The sequence below is a fragment of the Odontesthes bonariensis genome, chromosome 17, assembly GCF_027942865.1.
Source record: "Odontesthes bonariensis isolate fOdoBon6 chromosome 17, fOdoBon6.hap1, whole genome shotgun sequence".
In the NCBI taxonomy this organism is placed as follows: Eukaryota; Metazoa; Chordata; class Actinopteri; order Atheriniformes; family Atherinopsidae; genus Odontesthes; species Odontesthes bonariensis.
The window spans coordinates 14,095,775-14,112,701 of NC_134522.1; the positions used below are offsets into that span (position 1 = coordinate 14,095,775).

Genomic DNA, 16,927 nt, shown 5'->3' on the forward strand with positions numbered 1-16,927 from the left:
CACTCAAGATGTGCGGTCACAATAACAGAAACAGGCTTATATGGTCAAGCTGATCATTTTATTAAGAGTTGCTGAATTGCTCTTTGCCATGTCATGATCTCTGCTCCTCATGGGTCAGGGTGTTATTTTCGGTCATTTCAGATCCTTGTGCTACAAGGTGCTTCTTCAGTTATTGGCAAATGAGTCAAAACAGTAGTGCAGCACTCCAGAAATATCTAATGAGGAAATCTCTAAACTTAAGGAGACCTACAGTAGAAAAACTGTATGATTAAAAGAAAGTGGTCGTCGGAGAAGTCACAGCAACGCAGACTAAATGTGATGAATATTTATTTAAAAAAACATAATCTGAAAAAAAAAAAAAAAATAGAAGCCCAATGACTTCGAAAAACACCAAACCAAAGATTTCTACTGAACTACTTTCTGTGTTGTTTTTATCGTTCTGACTCCCTGCCTTCAGCACGATGGAGCCGCAGACAGCAGAATGAAGAAAAGCCTACTTTGGCTGGAAGGTAACTTTCAATGCTCATTTTCCACATCAGCAATGTTCTGCGTGATAAACGTCTTAACTGTGTAACGTAATCTGAGAAGTCTTGTGTGTCTGAATTCTCATATTCAATCACTTCTAAGGTGGAAAAGGAAACTTACAAGAGAGACATGAGTAAAAACTCATGAGAATTTATATGACCTTTGTCCACAATTTAGAATTCATATACAAATGAGGAAATGTTGCCGTTTATTGTAATTTGGCCCGTCAGAGTATCTTTTGGCTACAAGTAAATTACACTATATCATGACAATGGGCCATCTGTTACAGCAGGAAGACAATTCAGCTGTATAACACTGAAGTACTACTTTCTTGATCTGTGTAAGTGAACTGAAATGAGAACTGTAATTTCTCGTATAGTAACATGAGTAAAGGGCGGATTAGATGTTTTTCAGTTTGACTTCAGTGACATCACACTGCCAGGGAAAACAAGCATTTTCATCTAGAGAATATTCTTGATAAGACAACTAATATTTCCTTTTCCGTTTGAATATAATCGAAGATCTATTCCAGCTTGTTCAGCTTGCACTCCCGTTTGATTCTGGCAAAAGGGCCGATGCTGTCGTCAAACACAAAGTCCCATAACACGCGGGTCCAGGAGGTATGCTGGGGCAGGGAGTCGTAATACTCCGCTGCGATCTGCTTGACCTGCCGGAGAAGAAAACACGAGAAAGTAAAGCTGCAAGTTTGGAAAAAAATACTTCTTGACTTTGTGTTGATAAAACAATCAGATACAGAATAATGCAGATAACGTTTTATCTGCCCAACATGAAGTCTTACTGTCAGCCAAGTAAAAAGCTATCTCCCATTGAACCTCTTTTCTATCTTAATGCTTGAGTTGCATCAGCTAATTTGTTACAGTCTGTCCATTCATCTGATGAATATTTGCAGTTGATAGAAAAACAAGGACCGGTGGCTTTTGCCAATACCTGTTTTGTGTCAGACTCTTAAAAGTAAAGAGAGATCCATTGTATCTGCCCACACCTGCCCCAAGTTTGACTGTGTTCTATCTCTACCACTCTACTAATAATAGTCTTGCAAAAGTGACTCAAGTCCAAAGGTAACCTGTTGGCAAAGTTATCGTGATTTATGACAGAAACACAGATTCACCTGAGGTAGTTTACTCCCAGGTATGCTGGGGAAGTCGTGGTGCTCCATGTGATACCCAACGTTGAAGGTGATCCAGTTCAGTGCTCCATAATAAGAATATGTCTCGTGCCCCTTCAGGAACATGTAATGCTCAGCTATGAAATGTCCAGAGATGGGATGCAGGCCCATGCACAAAATGGATCCAGCAATGAGGTAAACAAGGGGTTTCAGCCCCCAGAAGTAGAAGATAACTGCATCTGCTGCAAGCTGAACTACAGCATTCTGGATCTCTAGCTGACCAACTGGTTTAGGATTGACAACCAATGGTCGCAGGGCATAGAATAATGGCTGGAGGAAGAGCCAGAGGACCTTCCTGGCTGGGGTGCAGAAAAACCATCCCTCAAAGTCTGTAGGAATGTCAACATCCAGCTGATCACCACCCAAATACCGGTGGTGGTCAGTATGGTATTTCTTGAAGGAGGCGGAGTAGGGCACCCCGATGGGCAGGTTGGCCCACATTGCAAACCAGCGGTTCCACTTTGCCCGCTTGTTGCCAAAAGCCACATTGTGAGAGATATCATGAATTGCCAAAGTAAGAGAGTGGTTAATGCAGCCTCCAAAGGCGTAGGCCCAGAAGAATATCCACTTCCAGGTGAGGTTGTGGACCAGGTAACAGGCCAGGAGCTGTGTTAAGACCATGCCGGATACCACCCACTTCAGCTGGGGGTCTGGACCCATCAAGGACTTGATCTCTGGATATTTGGCTGAATAGAGAGATAGGCAGAGGAAAGGATGGAAAAGAAGATTGCAGGAGAGGATGTATAGAGGACAAAAGATGGAGGAAAAACAGAAGTTGGGGAATAAGACAGAAGAGGATCGATTGAAGGAAACAAATAGCAATAGTGAGATTAGAATGAAAGATTAGGGGAAAAAGGGGGAGGGGGACAACAATCATAAGTTTTCATGTTAAATATTAAAAGAGTTCTACATCTGACATGGAGCCAGCAGTAATAGTTAGATATATAGATAAATGGAATTATTTTACAGTAAATTAAGGTAAAAGCTCATTCGCTCATGTTCTAAGACACCCACTCTTCTCTTGGGAAAAGCCTGCTGATAAAAGTCGTGTTTAATTGGCAGAGGTGTTGTTTTTCTGAGGGACACGAAACACAGGTAGTTACAAGGGAGCGGTTCAAAAACATTATGCAATGTAATCTTCTCATTGGGACATACAAGTTCCTACAAATAGAATGTGGTGCCTGAAAGTCAAGAGCAGCATCCACCAAAAGTTCCGGATCACAATAGCATGCGGAGCACTTTAGGATATCCCATCATGCTCTAAATAAGAGGTAGCAACACGCCATCAGGGGATTTCGGATGCAAAACAGGCGTGCTGCTATGCTTGCAGCCCTCATCTGTAATGCCTCTATGCAAATGCAGAAATTCAAATCACCTTGGAAACTAAATGATTACAGACACTGGGGCCCGACTTTAGAGACATTTTTTGCATTTTGATTTCCACCCACCCCAGGTAACGATTATCTGGTGCTTCCCATAACTCACTTCCTTTAAAACAATAACTCATCGAGATACAGCTTCACATAACATAACCCTTACAGTTAATTTTTGTTCTACTGCAAACTCATCTCAAATGTAGAACTGAGGTTACTACTTAATCCCACTTTACACTGAAAGGTAAGGCAAGGCAAGGCATCTTTATTTATATAGCGCATTTCATACCACAGGCAACTCAATGTGCTTTACATAAAGACAAGGCATTTAAAAGAACAGCATAAAGCAGCATAAAAACAAGCAATTTAAAGAGAAAAAAAAAATAGAATAAAAATTAAAGCAATCAAAGAAGAGGGGAAAAAGAAATATATAAACTCAACCATAAGCACACCGAAAGAGAAATGTTTTTAACCTGGATTTAAAAGTGCTTACAGTTGTGGCTGATTTCAGTTCTGCTGGTAGTTTGTTCCAGTTGTGTGCAGCATAACAGCTAAAAGCTGCTTCACCGTGTCTAATTTGAACTCTGGGCTCCACTATCTGACCTGAGTCAGCAGATCTCAGAGCTCTACTGGGTTTATACTCTGCTAGCATGTCATTCATGTATTCTGGACCTAAACCATTCCGTGATTTGTAGACGAGCAGCAGAACTTTAAAATCTATTCTGTATCTGACCGGGAGCCAATGTAAAGACTTGAGAACTGGGGTGATGTGATGTGATCTCTTTGTTCTGGTTAAAACTCGGGCTGCAGCGTTCTGAATGAGCTGCAGCTGTTTGAGACTCTTTTGGGGGAGTCCAGTCAGAAGACCGTTACAGTAGTCAAGTCTGCTGGAGATGAAAGCATGAATCAGCTTCTCCTGATCTGTTTGGGACATGAAACCCTTAATTCTGGATATGTTCTTAAGTTGATAAAAGGCTGATTTGGTGACTGATTTGATATGATAGTTGAAGGTCAGGTCTGAGTCTATCAGCACGCCGAGGTTCCGGACTTGGTGTTTAGTTTCTAGAGACAGTGACTCAAGATGTTTACTGACAGCAAACCTCTTCTCTTTGTTGCCAAACACAATGACCTCAGTTTTTTCTTGATTTAACTGAAGGAAATTTTGGTTCATCCACTTTTTGACTTGCTCTAAGCAGTCGCACAATGACTCTATAGGACTGCAGTCTTCTGGAGACAGTGCGAGATATATCTGTGTGTCATCTGCAAGGTGTTAGTGTAGCCCACCCACAAGTCATAAAGTTAAATGAATAACCAGGCCCCATAAAAAAAACGATACTTAAACTGGTTTATGGCTCTGTGATGGACACAGTGCTGCTATTATTGGAATTTCAGCTTCACCAAGTCTGGGAGGCAAGACCTTTCATTGATCTAATTGTGGGATAATTTAACAGAATAGGGTTTCAGTAAAAAATGATTGGAGTTTTAACCGGATGCTAAAAGCCAAAGCAAAACATCAATTATGCATTGTTTTGAGGTAAATGTTTTAATTACTGTCAAATGTTTAACCATTATGAGAGTCACTACGAATCTTATGATCTGTTTGACCTTAAAGCTACTGTAAAGACGTCATCTGTACATGAGCCGAGCCCACACCTACAGTCTGCCAACATACCAAACAATTTATACAACCACTCAATCAAAATATCACACATGATACAGTGAATAACCCCTGACACACACATCCTTGGACCTCTCCCCTTTGGGGAGTTACAGGATGATTAAAACAAAATGCTTTTATAATTCATGGCCCGGCGGTGTCAAAAAACATCACCTACGAGATGCTTCTTTCACGCCAGAGCAACCATGCGACTGCTGAACAAAGCCAGGATCAAATACATGTCAACAGGTTTCCAGCTTGTTACACACTGAACTGTTCTGAGTCAAATTACACAATCCATCAGATAATCCAATAAGATCATTTTTGATCAAAATAATCAAATAAAATATCAAATAATGCTTGAAAAGACAATAATGAATAATCATAAGTTATAATTTTCCAAGGGATCCACTCAAACTCCAACGATGGCTTTTTTTTTTCTCACTTCATGACTGAATATGTGCTTGTCTTGAGCAGGGACTGTGTCCTGTTACCAAGCAAGCCTGGAGGCATAGTCGCCTGCATGCGCTATTGTCTCATGAGTTCTCTCAAGGGAGAAGGACTCACATGTAAGAAAAATAAGTATATATATTTTTTAAAAACAGCTTCCTTTTTGTGGGGCTTTCAACGAAATCGAACTCATCCTCTGTTATTTAATAGCCCGAGCATGAATAAATGCCATTCCTCACATATCTGAGTATATACACTTCGACATACCCTTTGTCCTGACAAGGGAAGAATGTGGCAAAGTAACCGAGTTCATTTGGATTTGCGGTTGATATCCACGCTCCCTCTTTCTAAGAAAAAGTGACTTTTCCAAACAAAACCCTCGTGTACATATTGTAAATATCATAGCACGAAAGTCTTGACTAAGTTTTGAGGGGAAGAAATTTGAATCTGCTGAATGCTATGTGATCGGAAATTAAACTTGGAGTCCAAATCATCACTATGCTGTACAGTCACTTTGTAATCTATCCGCAATAAATTGGTACTCAATTACAATATCTTATATAATTATTTATTGTTCTGCTGTTTTCAGATGATTCTTAAATACTATTTCCCCTTGTACCTTTAAAAAAAAACTTAGAAAAGTCAGTCAAGACTGGATTTCTCTAAACTGCCATGTTTAGATAAACAGTTTCTCTGCATCCATTGGGGACAGATAGCTTGTTAAGCAACAGTTAATAAACAGGTTTAACCGGCTGAGGTTTTATAAGTATCCACAGGAAACAAACTCAATTTCCACCCAAAGTAACAGGAAAAGGAACTGCTGGCTGTCGCATGTCACCATTTATTTATATTCTAATCATCTCACCCAAGATTTCTTTTCTTCTTGAAGTGTGCGGCTGGTCAGTGTAGACCCATTCAAAGTCTCCTCTTCCACCTGTCTTCCCCATGGCTCTCCTCTCTGAGTCTGCGAGAGCGGCAGTGCGGCGTTATGTGTGTCACCAAACCCTCACAGTATCGGGGCACACCCACTCGCCCAGGTTGCGGTGCTCATTTGTAAGGTGTGACCTCAAGCACCTCCTCCAGGCTACGGTAAGGAGGGGCAAAACTGAACGTGCACCTGCTCTATAATGTGTGTAGCCTTCCCGTGGGTGTTTTCCATTGAGTGACATGTTAGTGTTGCTATGTACACTGGGACATAAACATAAAGCAAGCTAATTAAGCCTGGTTTTAAGTGGCATGGAAAATTGTTTCTGTTAAATGTGCATTTTATTTATATATATATATATATATATATATATATAGTGACTATGTGTGTGTATATTTTCAAGAGTCAAATATAGATTGGAATTATTAAATTTGGTGAACATAGAATATTTACTTAATAATTAGGTCAGTAACATTATGGTAATTTGGGTGTTTTTTTTTTGGGGGGGGGGGGTCTTAGTCAAACAAGAAGTTCTCAACGCACCAAGTGAAATCAGGGTCAATGTTGTCAATAATTAATTCACACAGGTCCTTCCATAATTTTTGGATATGGTTACCATAAGTTTTTTTAAAAAAGGAAAAAAGTATCTCACGGATTACAGAGTGCACAGTTTACGTTTTTTTTTTTAAAACCGAAACGCTGCAAGTTTCCCCTATCGACAAAATGTTTTGTCCAAATCACGCGAGACTTCATATCTAGAGCATTGTGGCGACGAGAGTACAGTTGTGGAGAGTTGTTGTCGGTGAGGGAGGAGGAAGGCAAGCAGTAGACAGGAGCAGACTAGTGTGTGAAAAATAGCACATAAGAAGGTGGAAATACGAAATTAATCATGGCATCGGGGGACACCCTGTACATTGAAACGGACGGGTCGGAGATGCCAGCTGAAATTGTTGAATTGCACGAAATCGAAGTAGAGACAATCGAGACCACAGTTGTAGGAGAGGACGGTGAGCACCAGCCTATGATCGCCTTACAGCCTCTTGACACGGATGATCCCAACTCGATTCACCAGCATCAAGAGGTTATTTTGGTGCAAACAAGAGAAGAGGTGGTGGGCGAGGATGACTCTGAACTGCATACGGATGACGGTTATGAGGACCAAATCCTTATCCCAGTACCTGCTGTGGAGGAGGACTATATTGAACAGACTCTGGTTACTGTCGCCGGGAAAAGCTCGTCCACAGGCCGGATGAAGAAGAGTGGAAGCGGAAAGAAAGCAGGCAAAAAGAGCTACCTAAGTGGGGGAGATATTGGACGAAAATGGGAACAGAAACAAGTCCAGATAAAGACTTTGGAGGGCGAATTTTCTGTTACTATGTGGGCATCGGGTAAGTTCAGAGTCCTAAGTGAATTCCTGCAAGCTGGTCCGTCGCTTTGTTCTCAGCGTGTGTGTCGTGTGACTGGGCCCAGCTTGGGCCTCGTCTTCCGCTCAAGTGCGACTCTTTTCCCCACTCTGAGGCACTTAAACTCTCTTTGAAATGTTTTTGTTTTTATGGGAAGCCATGTTTTATGTGTCGATGGGCGCCGCCATATTTTCCCGGTCTAGAAAGTATGGCGGCCCGAAAAAATGGCGTTTATTTGGCCGACGAAGATGGCGGCGACAGTGGGCGCGAGTGCAGGTAGCTCCGCTAGGCCGCTGTGGCGCAGTTCAGTTAGCGGTGGAGGTGGTGCTTTCAGGAACCCCTCAGACCTTTCGCTTCTCTTATTGTAAGCAAACGTTACATGGTCACGTTTTTTGTAAATACAACGAATGAGGGCTATCCTGTTTTGTCATAATAACTATTTCGAATAAGGATTGAAGTGTTACACCTTCAGTTAAAATAACTTATTGGGTTTTATAGTATTTATCACCAAGGTATTTGTAACTATTAATGGAGTGTCGGAAAGACGAGCATGTTCGTAAACGTAGCTTTTCTCCTCTACTGTTTGAGTAATTTGAATCAAAAGTTTGAAAACATTTGCAAAACAACTCCCGTTGTATTTAGAGCATAAAATAATGCATTTTATATTTTATATAACTGTTTTTAAATACTCTTTTCCCTAGAATGTATGTTTGAAGAACCAGTGTCACTAAATATCAAATATGTCAACATTCTGACATTTAACCTGCTGGAAATGTTTAGTAATAATGTTGAGTATAAGACTGATACTGGTGCTATATTCGTGCCAATAACAGAATTTTTTTTATTTCCATTTAATACCTTTAAAACTGTCCCCCTTTCATACAGACGACAAGAAGGACATTGACCACGAGGAGCAAATTGCAGGAGAAAACTCTCCTCCAGATTATTCTGAATATATGACCGGAAAGAAGCTTCCTCCTGGTGGCATCCCGGGTATTGACCTATCGGATCCCAAGCAGCTGGCAGAGTTTGCACGGTAAGTGTTTGCTGCTCACATCGGATGCAGTTGATGAACATTTCTCTCACTTTAGGATAGTTGAAGCAGCGTTGGATTTCAGTACTTGTTTTATTTATGGACATTGAGAGTTATGTGAACAATTTACAAAACCACTTTTATTTGGATTGCAGAATGAAGCCAAGGAAAGTAAAAGAAGATGACGCGCCTCGGACAATAGCCTGTCCACATAAAGTAAGCGTGATATCCTCTATATCGGTGTTTATTTTCTGACAACTATGCCTATGGGGGGGTGCACAAATGAGTCTAAAATTCTGAATGATGAGCTTCATACTGTACCTGCACTTGTCAGGGATGCACCAAGATGTTCAGGGACAACTCAGCGATGAGGAAACACCTGCACACCCACGGGCCTCGCGTGCACGTCTGTGCAGAATGTGGCAAAGCATTTGTGGAGAGTTCAAAACTGAAGAGGCACCAACTTGTACACACAGGAGAGAAACCTTTCCAGGTGAGTTTTTCCCTGTTTCTTAAACAAACTTGCTGATGAAAAATGATATAGCTGGATTTGAGATTCAGGTCGATAAATTCCGCGGCAGTAACTCTCTGTCTCTCTTTTCCAGTGCACGTTTGAGGGCTGCGGGAAGCGGTTCTCTCTGGACTTTAACTTGCGCACACATGTGCGTATTCACACTGGAGACCGCCCGTATGTGTGTCCCTTTGACGGCTGCAACAAAAAATTTGCTCAGTCGACCAACCTGAAGTCTCACATCCTCACACACGCCAAAGCCAAAAATAACCAGTGAGTTAGCCACGAACGCACCGGGCTAATGGCAGAAAAGAATGGAGGTGGTGACCTCCATCTCTGCCCCTTGACAGACTGATGTTCCGTGGCCTGCTTTGTTGTGCGATAGGTCCCTTTGGTATTGCCTCTAGACGAAAGATTCAAACAGAAAAATTACTTTTGTGAACTTTTTGATAATGAATTTGGAGGGTTGATCAAGGAACTTGTGAAATCTTGTGACAACCCCTTAGGCCCGGCCTCTCTCCCCTTTGGACGGAACATTTTACGGTTTCTTCTTATGAAGATAAGAATTCATGGATCTGTTCCTTAGAAGAAAAAAAACAACTTATTTATACCTTACTGCAGTCTGTTATAAAGTTTTTGCAAATTTGCATTGATCCTCAGCAGTTAAAACTTTTCAATTTTGTACCCCCCCTCCCCTCAAGTGTGCATATTGTACACTGTGCGACATAAGCTTTGTGGTAATGTGAGTATTAAGATTGTTGTAGGTCTTCCTGGAAGAGGTTTCACAGTTTGTTTCACAGCCCCTCTTTCTCCTTCATAGGACTGTATTTTGAGAAGGAGATTGAATGATCTTTGCATATTTTCATTTTCTACAATGCAATATCAGAATCATGTAGATAATAGCCATGTGATTTTCAATAGTGATCAACAATTAAAATGTTTCTCTCCCTCCCCCCGTGCACCACCAGAATAGAGCGTGTCATTTGTGTACTCGCTGAGCTCATCTTAAGTCAGAACTTGTATTCAATAGTAATCAACTTTTTGTAGGTTGATGCGAACGGTTATGTTCCCATTTTGGGGAAAGTACTGAACGTTTCCTCTTTTGGTTAGAAGTGACTGACAGCTGGTATGTTGTGTCACAATGGATAGATTTTTTTTTTTTTCTGCCTTGCGAATTTTTTGTCACACGTGACACAAAAGTGGAAACCAGAGGGCATGTCGAAATGTGCATTGGAGGTCAGCTTGCATTCAATCATTGCTCTCAGCTCTCATGTTGTCAGCTTTCTCTACAGTGTCAGGGCTGATACACATTTTCTTTGAGTAATTTGTTTATTTATTAATCATTTGAATGATTAATATTTAGATATTGGGAAAAACTATCCAAGGTGATGTTACACTTTCTATCAAAAGTTCATGTTTGAGCCCCTTAAAGGAGAAGTTACTTTTTTTTTTTTTTTGTTAAACCTGGGCCTTTTTTCTGGCATAAAATACGTTCATCTACTCACCGATAACAGTTTGGTGAAAGTCGGCGTCCTTTGGAAGATATTTAGATTACTCAAGATCCGTGTATATCCATATAATGGGAGAGAACAGGGCATTGACAATGCAGCCTCTAAATAAGGCATTATCTGTCTTTATTTCACCAATACTTTAAGATGAATGAATGAACGCGTACTATTGCACTGTTAGCTCATAGCTGCCATGTTGATTTTATTTTTTTCCTCATGCGCAACACAGCGCCAAAAGACTTTGAATTTAAAGAACATCTTTAATTAGCTCAGACAAACAACACAGTCGGTCACTCCCTCGTTACATGTGATTTGTGGCTTTACAGAGTTTAAAAATAAGAAGAAAAACAAGTGCAACAATGCTAATGGGTAGAACTGCTGAATGATTCTGGGCCCACACACGCATTTCAGTGCATTTATTTTGTTTATGGCTGCAGAGTAAATGGCAACAATTTAAAATAAAACAAATTTTAAAAAAACTACCATAGAAAGATCCTGCTACAAAGTCTGTTCCTGATTTATTTAAAATAGGCCATGGGCTTTATTGAAACCGCAGATATGTTTTTAAAGTGTTCCAGCTCAACCCAGTCATGGCAAAATAGACTTGGAAAAATATCCCTCTGTGTCATCAGTGTGACGTCAATGCTGCCTTTTAATGTTAAAGAAGCAGAATTGGTGTAAATGAAAAAGGTGATTGGTGTATGTATTTCAGCATTTTTTTTTTTTTATGTTTATCTTAATTTATGTATAACAACAAGTGCATTCTACTGATTATGGCTGAGGCTATAGTTCAAAGCGTAAGATTCCTGTTCTTACCCATTGTGGTGAGAACCAGGCCGGTGAAAAGAGGCAACTACAGTGTGACGCTGAAAATCCTAAACTGTCATACCTGACCTAAAAATATTTGAACAGTTTAAGTCTTCAAAAATAAAAACATAAACCACGTATCCCATGGTTGACACATAGCAGCCGTTCTTAGATGGATAAAAGGGGTTGGTGAGCAGCGAAGACGTTCCCTTGAGATTGGGATCAATTTTCAAACTTGAGCGCATGTTGGAAATAAAACGTAGAAACAAGACTGCAAATTCAACCGCCCTGCCTTTGGCATCGGGTACCTGATAACGAGTGTTGATGCTTGTATAGCACCTGCTCTCAGAGCAGACTTGGGTGGTTTTCATATTTATTGGAGTCTTAACTGTTTAGTCAGTTAAGAGGCCGGCCAGCAGTGCAGGGTAGTTTGGCGTTCCCCAGCCTGTAACCGGGTCCCACGACGGTGCGGCACAGAAACCCTTCCCCTGAACCTGCTCGTCCAGGCAGCTCAGATGGCAGCCTTCAGTCACCTGAAGACAAGAATGAATGGAATTTGATAACCAAACCAAGACTACAAAAAGAGGTGCGTCTTTAAAAACAATGCCTCTTCGGCTCCCTACTATAAACCGAATCAAAACTATAAATGCTGTTTCTTCAATTGGGTTCCTTGAGAAGGAAATGCAACTTTTCAGTCTGAGTGTGTATATATGATTTACAGCAGCCTTACATCGAAAAGGCCCTGTCCTTTGAGCTTGTAGAGGCGGGTGTTGAGGAAGCCCAAGGCAGGCAAGCCCTTCAATATACGCTGACCGTTGATGAGGGCGAGCATGCCTCCGACCACGGGGGTTGATGCCTGGAGGGGAGAGCAATGCATGTGAGCCACAAGGAATTCAAAGTTCAGCACAACTGAAAAGAGGTAAATCTTGTTGAAAATCCTCCTTGAAAAATGTGATGAATGGGGCTAACTTAGCTTCTAGTTGCATAATATTCCACCAGCTGTGATTCCTAGCCGTCTGAAACAACTTCCTTTTTTTAATCGAACATAAATCTAATTGCATTGCCTGTTCTGTTCTGACAGAGCCACACGGTTTGGTCTGGAGTTTGTTTTGATCGTGAGAAGCAAATACTGAAAATAACTTGGATGGTTGTTCAGAATAAAATTGGAATCATGTTGGATATATTTTACCGAGGTCCCAGACACCCAGGGGATAGGCACTCTGTTGCTGACCACCCAGTAATTATCAGACAGGGCAGCCATGTCTGGGTAGGCCCGGCCGCTGGTATTGAAGTATGACTGAGGAGGGAGAGTTGCTGCTACGCTCTTCAGGTACCCCTCCACTGCACTGGCCTGAGTAAAACAAATAATAAATACAGATGTCATCTCGATCGACTGCTCTCTGTATCGATGAGAACAGAAAAAAAAACACCTTATAGTTGGTAACTGGATAACAAACGGCTGCATCTCACGGAGCTGATGATCTGATTTCAGTACCTGGTAGTCGGGCATCTTGAAGACGTTGCTGAAACCTCCTCCACTGATGTAATCTGTGACTTCATACGTGACTTTGAATGGGTTCTTGAATGACGTTCCTCCCACCGTGGTCACATACGGGCTGGGAGTGACAGACACTTATTGACGGCAGGATATTTTAAAGCATGATTTCGGACCAACTTAACTTTTGCTTTTTAGATTAGCCAACCAACAACTATACGCAAGAAATCTACCTTGAGGCTGGAAAACTGGGCCTGAAGGAGTTCTGTTCTTTACCCATGTGTCTGCATCCAGCACCGCTGTCACCTGAAAATAACACATGATCAGGGAGATTAGGAATAATGTCACAGGTAACCACGCTGCATATCTGAAGTGGCATCTTTCGAGTGTTGTCACAGGCTTTGGATAACGCTGCAAGACAAAAGGGTTAACCGGTTTTCCAGGGCTGCCGTGGGATCATGGGTGTTCTATTTACAACAACAGCAGCATATTCAGGTTTCAAGTGACATCCTGATCTGATGAAAAAGAAAGAAGTGACGCGTCAGCTGACAAAGAGACCACGACTGTCTTTTCTTCTTGTTACACAGTCGGCACACTCTCAGGCCTTCGTATAATTATAAGCTTACTGTTCCCCCACTGAAGTGTTCTTTTGAACCCAGATCAAGTCCTAGCAGACATTATGTGGCATTAACCAGAAACGAGGAGTCACAGAACGTCCTCGCACAAAGATGCGACTGTTAAGAAAATCGAATTAGGAAAGATAACAGGCTGGAGCTGTCCCACAAACAAATCTTTGTTGGGACAGAAACCGTTGCGTTTCACTGAAACAAACGTCCCTGAATGTCTCTCACCTACATGTTTAAGCTATTTAGGAGAATTCAGGCGACAAAACACTGACCAGAGGCAAAGAGTAATGAGATCCCCCTGACACCGGCCTTCATAAACTCTGCGTTGATGCGCATCATATAGGCTGTGGACAAACTGTCTTCGTCGTCTCCGTAACTGATGGTGTGAACCCAGGGCAGGTCGGACATGTTGCTGAGCAAGACCATCCACTGGAGGAAGGGCTCCTGGGACTCGTGACGACCTGGAGGCAAACAGGAAGAGAAAGCAGGATGGGAGATAATGACACACGAGTGTGCTTGTGGATGTGAGAATACTTTTTAAAATATTCTACAAACACTTTCTCTCAAAAAAAACACTTGCTTTGCTGAAAAGTGTTCGCTGCACATTTTATGTCTCCTGATGTAACGCTTCTCTACTCTACATACATTACTGAAGCTGAGTTATGGCTGGTGGCTGAGTTAACAACCTCTTTAATGGTTTTATCAAGTAGACTTGAAGATAATTGCATTTCTTTGAAGTATTCTTTTTAACCAAGTACAGACAATGCTAATGACATGTCCATTGGTATGACTGTACTCCGTTCTTAACCATATACAATGAGAAAATATGCGAGATGATGCAAGCTCAATACTGCCTTGTTCATACAGACCTGGATTGGTGAAGACCCACGTGGAAATGTTCGCCCCAGTGCTCATGATGTACTCTACATCCAGACTGGCCTCCAGACCGGCCTTTCCTCCTCCCTGAGTGCCCACAACACGTTCCACTTGCGAAAGATGCTGGAAAGTTCCGCCAAACATCTTCATGAACTCGGCCAAGTCGGCTGGGTGGTAGTACTGCTCCAAGAACTAAGAAAATAAAACAGAGCTAGCTAACGTGAGAGAGTACACAAAGTTATGGTCAGATTAGAGCATCAAAGCAGACGCTCATGTCCAGTTGTAATATCTAACGTTGCATCATAACAATTAATCTCACGAGTGGAGCGTACTTGAGCTACGGCCTGGCTGTTGTTCTGAACTGATCCCACATCAGCTGCTGTCAGATTGTAGCGAGCCCTCAGGATGGCGGGCGTCACTCCGAGGTGCAGGCCTGCCTTAGACCGCTGTCGCTTCTCGTCGAGGTCCTTCCCTTTAGGCGGGAGACGATGAAGCCCTCCGACTGGAGGTGCAGAAGCATCAATGTTAGAACTGATCTTAACCTGAATACACAGCATTTACAGCTAAGGGAAAGGTGCTCACCAAAATCGAGGTGCTGGTGAACGTCGCCATGAACAGAGTACGGAGCTGAAGACCTCACCAAAGAGCGGCCATCTCTGATGTAACGATGGAACCTACTTCCTGGAAGTAGAGTCTCTGCAGCCCTTTAAACAAGAGACAGCAGCCTTGATGTCCACAAATTCCCTTCCACGTTGCCATCAGAAAAAAATATAAGCAATTCCACATGTGCGAGTCGAAATAAACTTATGGGCTTTGGTGTAAAATTGAAGCACTGAAACTCCCATAAAGTTCCTTGTACAGACTTTTTTTTTTTTTTGGTTTTGCAGCAACTCTGACCTAGATTTCTGAACTTCAGAAAACTGCAGCATAATGTGATTGTTGTAACCACATAAAGAGGAACTATGTCACAAGATACAAGCACAGCCTTTTCACAAGATTTATATGTGTAAGGAACCAAGTAACTGTAAGCCTCATCTGTGTCGACTCCAGGTGAGCCGAGTAAGCAGAACAAGTGTGACCCCAAAAAAGATTTGCTTACTCTGCAGTCATGGTGCACTGTAAAAAGTCCTGAGTGTGAACAGTCAGGCAGTTTGAAATCCCGTTGCTCTGCAGCCATCGACGCACCACCTTCTGGGTGAGTTCAGATGGACGCACAAGAGAAGCCACTTCCTCCAGGCTGAGATATTTACCTGTGGAGGTCAAAACAAGCCTCTGTTTGTACCCCAGAAAAGGGCTACGAGTTTAACTTGTAGGTAATAATAGAATTAAACTCAACGTGTGTGTGTGTGTGTGTGTGTCTGTTTTTGCTTAATACAGCCAGAGCCCCACCATATTGCGCTGAATCGGGATCTGACACCATCCTGAGCATTTCCTCCAGCAGCTGAACGTTCTGCTGCTTCAGAGCGAAGGTCAGCTCCAGCTCCTCTGACGGGCCGACCCGACCCACATGGGTCCAGTCCTTTGGTATCCTGGAGAAAAAGCAGGGAAACGTGTTGGGATCCTATAACACACAAGTAAGCTGAGCCCTTCAGAGACGCAAAAGAAATATGGCAATTCTTTTTTTTTAAACAACCTTAAGTTGATGAAAATGTTCATCAGTCATTCTGTCACGTTAAAGCTTTTTAAAACCAGCCCGTAATGTATTGTTTTATAAATCATCCTGCAGCCCACTTTTGCAGAGATTTCCTATTTAATTTGGTTATAGATGTTTACTACAAATCTGGACAGTTAAACTCAGCAGAAAAAAAAAGAGATTATGAAAATGCACACAGGATGTAGAGGAAATAATCTAGCGGAAAATAGAAAATAGCTTTAAAATGCTGCTTACAAGACATCTTGGTCGTATTCCAGAAATCCACTCCGGGCCAAGGAGCTGAACAACAGGAGGATGGAGAAGGACAGTCTGTTGGAGAGAAACAACAAAAAAGACTGAAGCTTGGAAACCAGAAATGCAAACCAAATACAAGCGGAAGTTTTAAGAAAACAGCCCCAAAGCAGCAAAGCGAGTGGCTTTATTCCAGGGTCATCTAATAAAACGCTCTCCTTTTAAGCCTCATTGTGAGAGCTAAGTAGGTCGCATGTAAAGCAAACGCGCTGTTTAGCACACACTCACAAGCTTTCGGTGAGACGTTTTGTTTCACGGGACCTGAAACGCCACATTAGCGCTTCAACGTTAGCAGCAGCTATCTGTGAAGGGTCATCCCTTCAAAAGCAGCCAAACAAAACTAATGGCGCTCAAAGGTCTAACGACGGCCGAATGATTTCCGTACGAGTCACGTTACGAAGATTGGAAAGTTTGAACTTATTTCCAGCACTCACAGTGTGATCATGGTGTCCTCGCCTGTCTCTTTCAGTCCTCTTGTGTCTGTCCTGAACAGGCTGTTATACAGTAAACGCCGGAGTCACGTGACATCTTTTCACGTGATCAACACATCAGCTGCAACACATGTTCATTTCTATCCGAAAACCTTCCGTATGAACGCGCTTTTTCT

At 42.0% G+C, this 16,927-nt stretch overlaps 3 protein-coding genes across 3 annotated transcripts; 1 reads left to right on the forward strand and 2 right to left on the reverse strand.

Annotated features, from left to right (window-relative positions):
* Positions 1-36: 36 nt before the first annotated feature.
* On the reverse strand, positions 37-6,212 carry degs2 (delta(4)-desaturase, sphingolipid 2). Its single transcript, XM_075447685.1, has 3 exons — positions 6,057-6,212; positions 1,655-2,397; positions 37-1,192 (listed from the first exon to the last, which is right to left on the reverse strand). The coding sequence occupies exons 1-3, from the start codon at positions 6,136-6,138 to the stop codon at positions 1,049-1,051; spliced, it is 969 nt and encodes a 322-aa protein (XP_075303800.1). The 5' UTR covers positions 6,139-6,212; the 3' UTR covers positions 37-1,048.
* Positions 6,213-6,884: 672 nt separating this feature from the next.
* yy1a (YY1 transcription factor a) lies at positions 6,885-10,022 on the forward strand. Its single transcript, XM_075448784.1, has 5 exons — positions 6,885-7,504; positions 8,405-8,555; positions 8,708-8,768; positions 8,887-9,045; positions 9,158-10,022. Exons 1-5 carry the CDS (start codon positions 7,006-7,008, stop codon positions 9,338-9,340), a joined length of 1,053 nt encoding a protein of 350 aa, XP_075304899.1. The 5' UTR covers positions 6,885-7,005; the 3' UTR covers positions 9,341-10,022.
* Positions 10,023-10,811: 789 nt separating this feature from the next.
* tpp1 (tripeptidyl peptidase I) lies at positions 10,812-16,846 on the reverse strand. Its single transcript, XM_075448783.1, has 13 exons — positions 16,755-16,846; positions 16,264-16,338; positions 15,765-15,904; positions 15,475-15,625; positions 14,958-15,079; positions 14,708-14,877; positions 14,369-14,567; positions 13,772-13,960; positions 13,107-13,179; positions 12,874-12,994; positions 12,568-12,729; positions 12,109-12,234; positions 10,812-11,911 (listed from the first exon to the last, which is right to left on the reverse strand). The coding sequence occupies exons 1-13, from the start codon at positions 16,763-16,765 to the stop codon at positions 11,771-11,773; spliced, it is 1,680 nt and encodes a 559-aa protein (XP_075304898.1). The 5' UTR covers positions 16,766-16,846; the 3' UTR covers positions 10,812-11,770.
* Between the last annotated feature and the right edge of the window lie 81 nt (positions 16,847-16,927).

What these genes read in the sequence shown, in the direction of transcription:
- degs2 (XM_075447685.1), bottom strand. Translation starts at nt 6,138, where the DNA reads ATGGGGAAGACAGGTGGAAGAGGAGACTTTGAATGGGTCTACACTGAC. An exon ending in AAGAAGAAAAGAAATCTTGG is followed by an intron (nt 2,398 to 6,056) that starts GTGAGATGATTA and finishes CTCTCTATTCAG; the next exon opens with CCAAATATCCAGAGATCAAG. An exon ending in CTGGGAGTAAACTACCTCAG is followed by an intron (nt 1,193 to 1,654) that starts GTGAATCTGTGT and finishes CTTCTCCGGCAG; the next exon opens with GTCAAGCAGATCGCAGCGGA.
- yy1a (XM_075448784.1), top strand. Translation starts at nt 7,006, where the DNA reads ATGGCATCGGGGGACACCCTGTACATTGAAACGGACGGGTCGGAGATG. An exon ending in CAGCTGGCAGAGTTTGCACG is followed by an intron (nt 8,556 to 8,707) that starts GTAAGTGTTTGC and finishes TTTGGATTGCAG; the next exon opens with AATGAAGCCAAGGAAAGTAA. An exon ending in CAATAGCCTGTCCACATAAA is followed by an intron (nt 8,769 to 8,886) that starts GTAAGCGTGATA and finishes TGCACTTGTCAG; the next exon opens with GGATGCACCAAGATGTTCAG.
- tpp1 (XM_075448783.1), bottom strand. An exon ending in CCCAGTTTTCCAGCCTCAAG is followed by an intron (nt 12,995 to 13,106) that starts GTAGATTTCTTG and finishes TGTCACTCCCAG; the next exon opens with CCCGTATGTGACCACGGTGG. An exon ending in TCAAGATGCCCGACTACCAG is followed by an intron (nt 12,730 to 12,873) that starts GTACTGAAATCA and finishes TGTTTTACTCAG; the next exon opens with GCCAGTGCAGTGGAGGGGTA.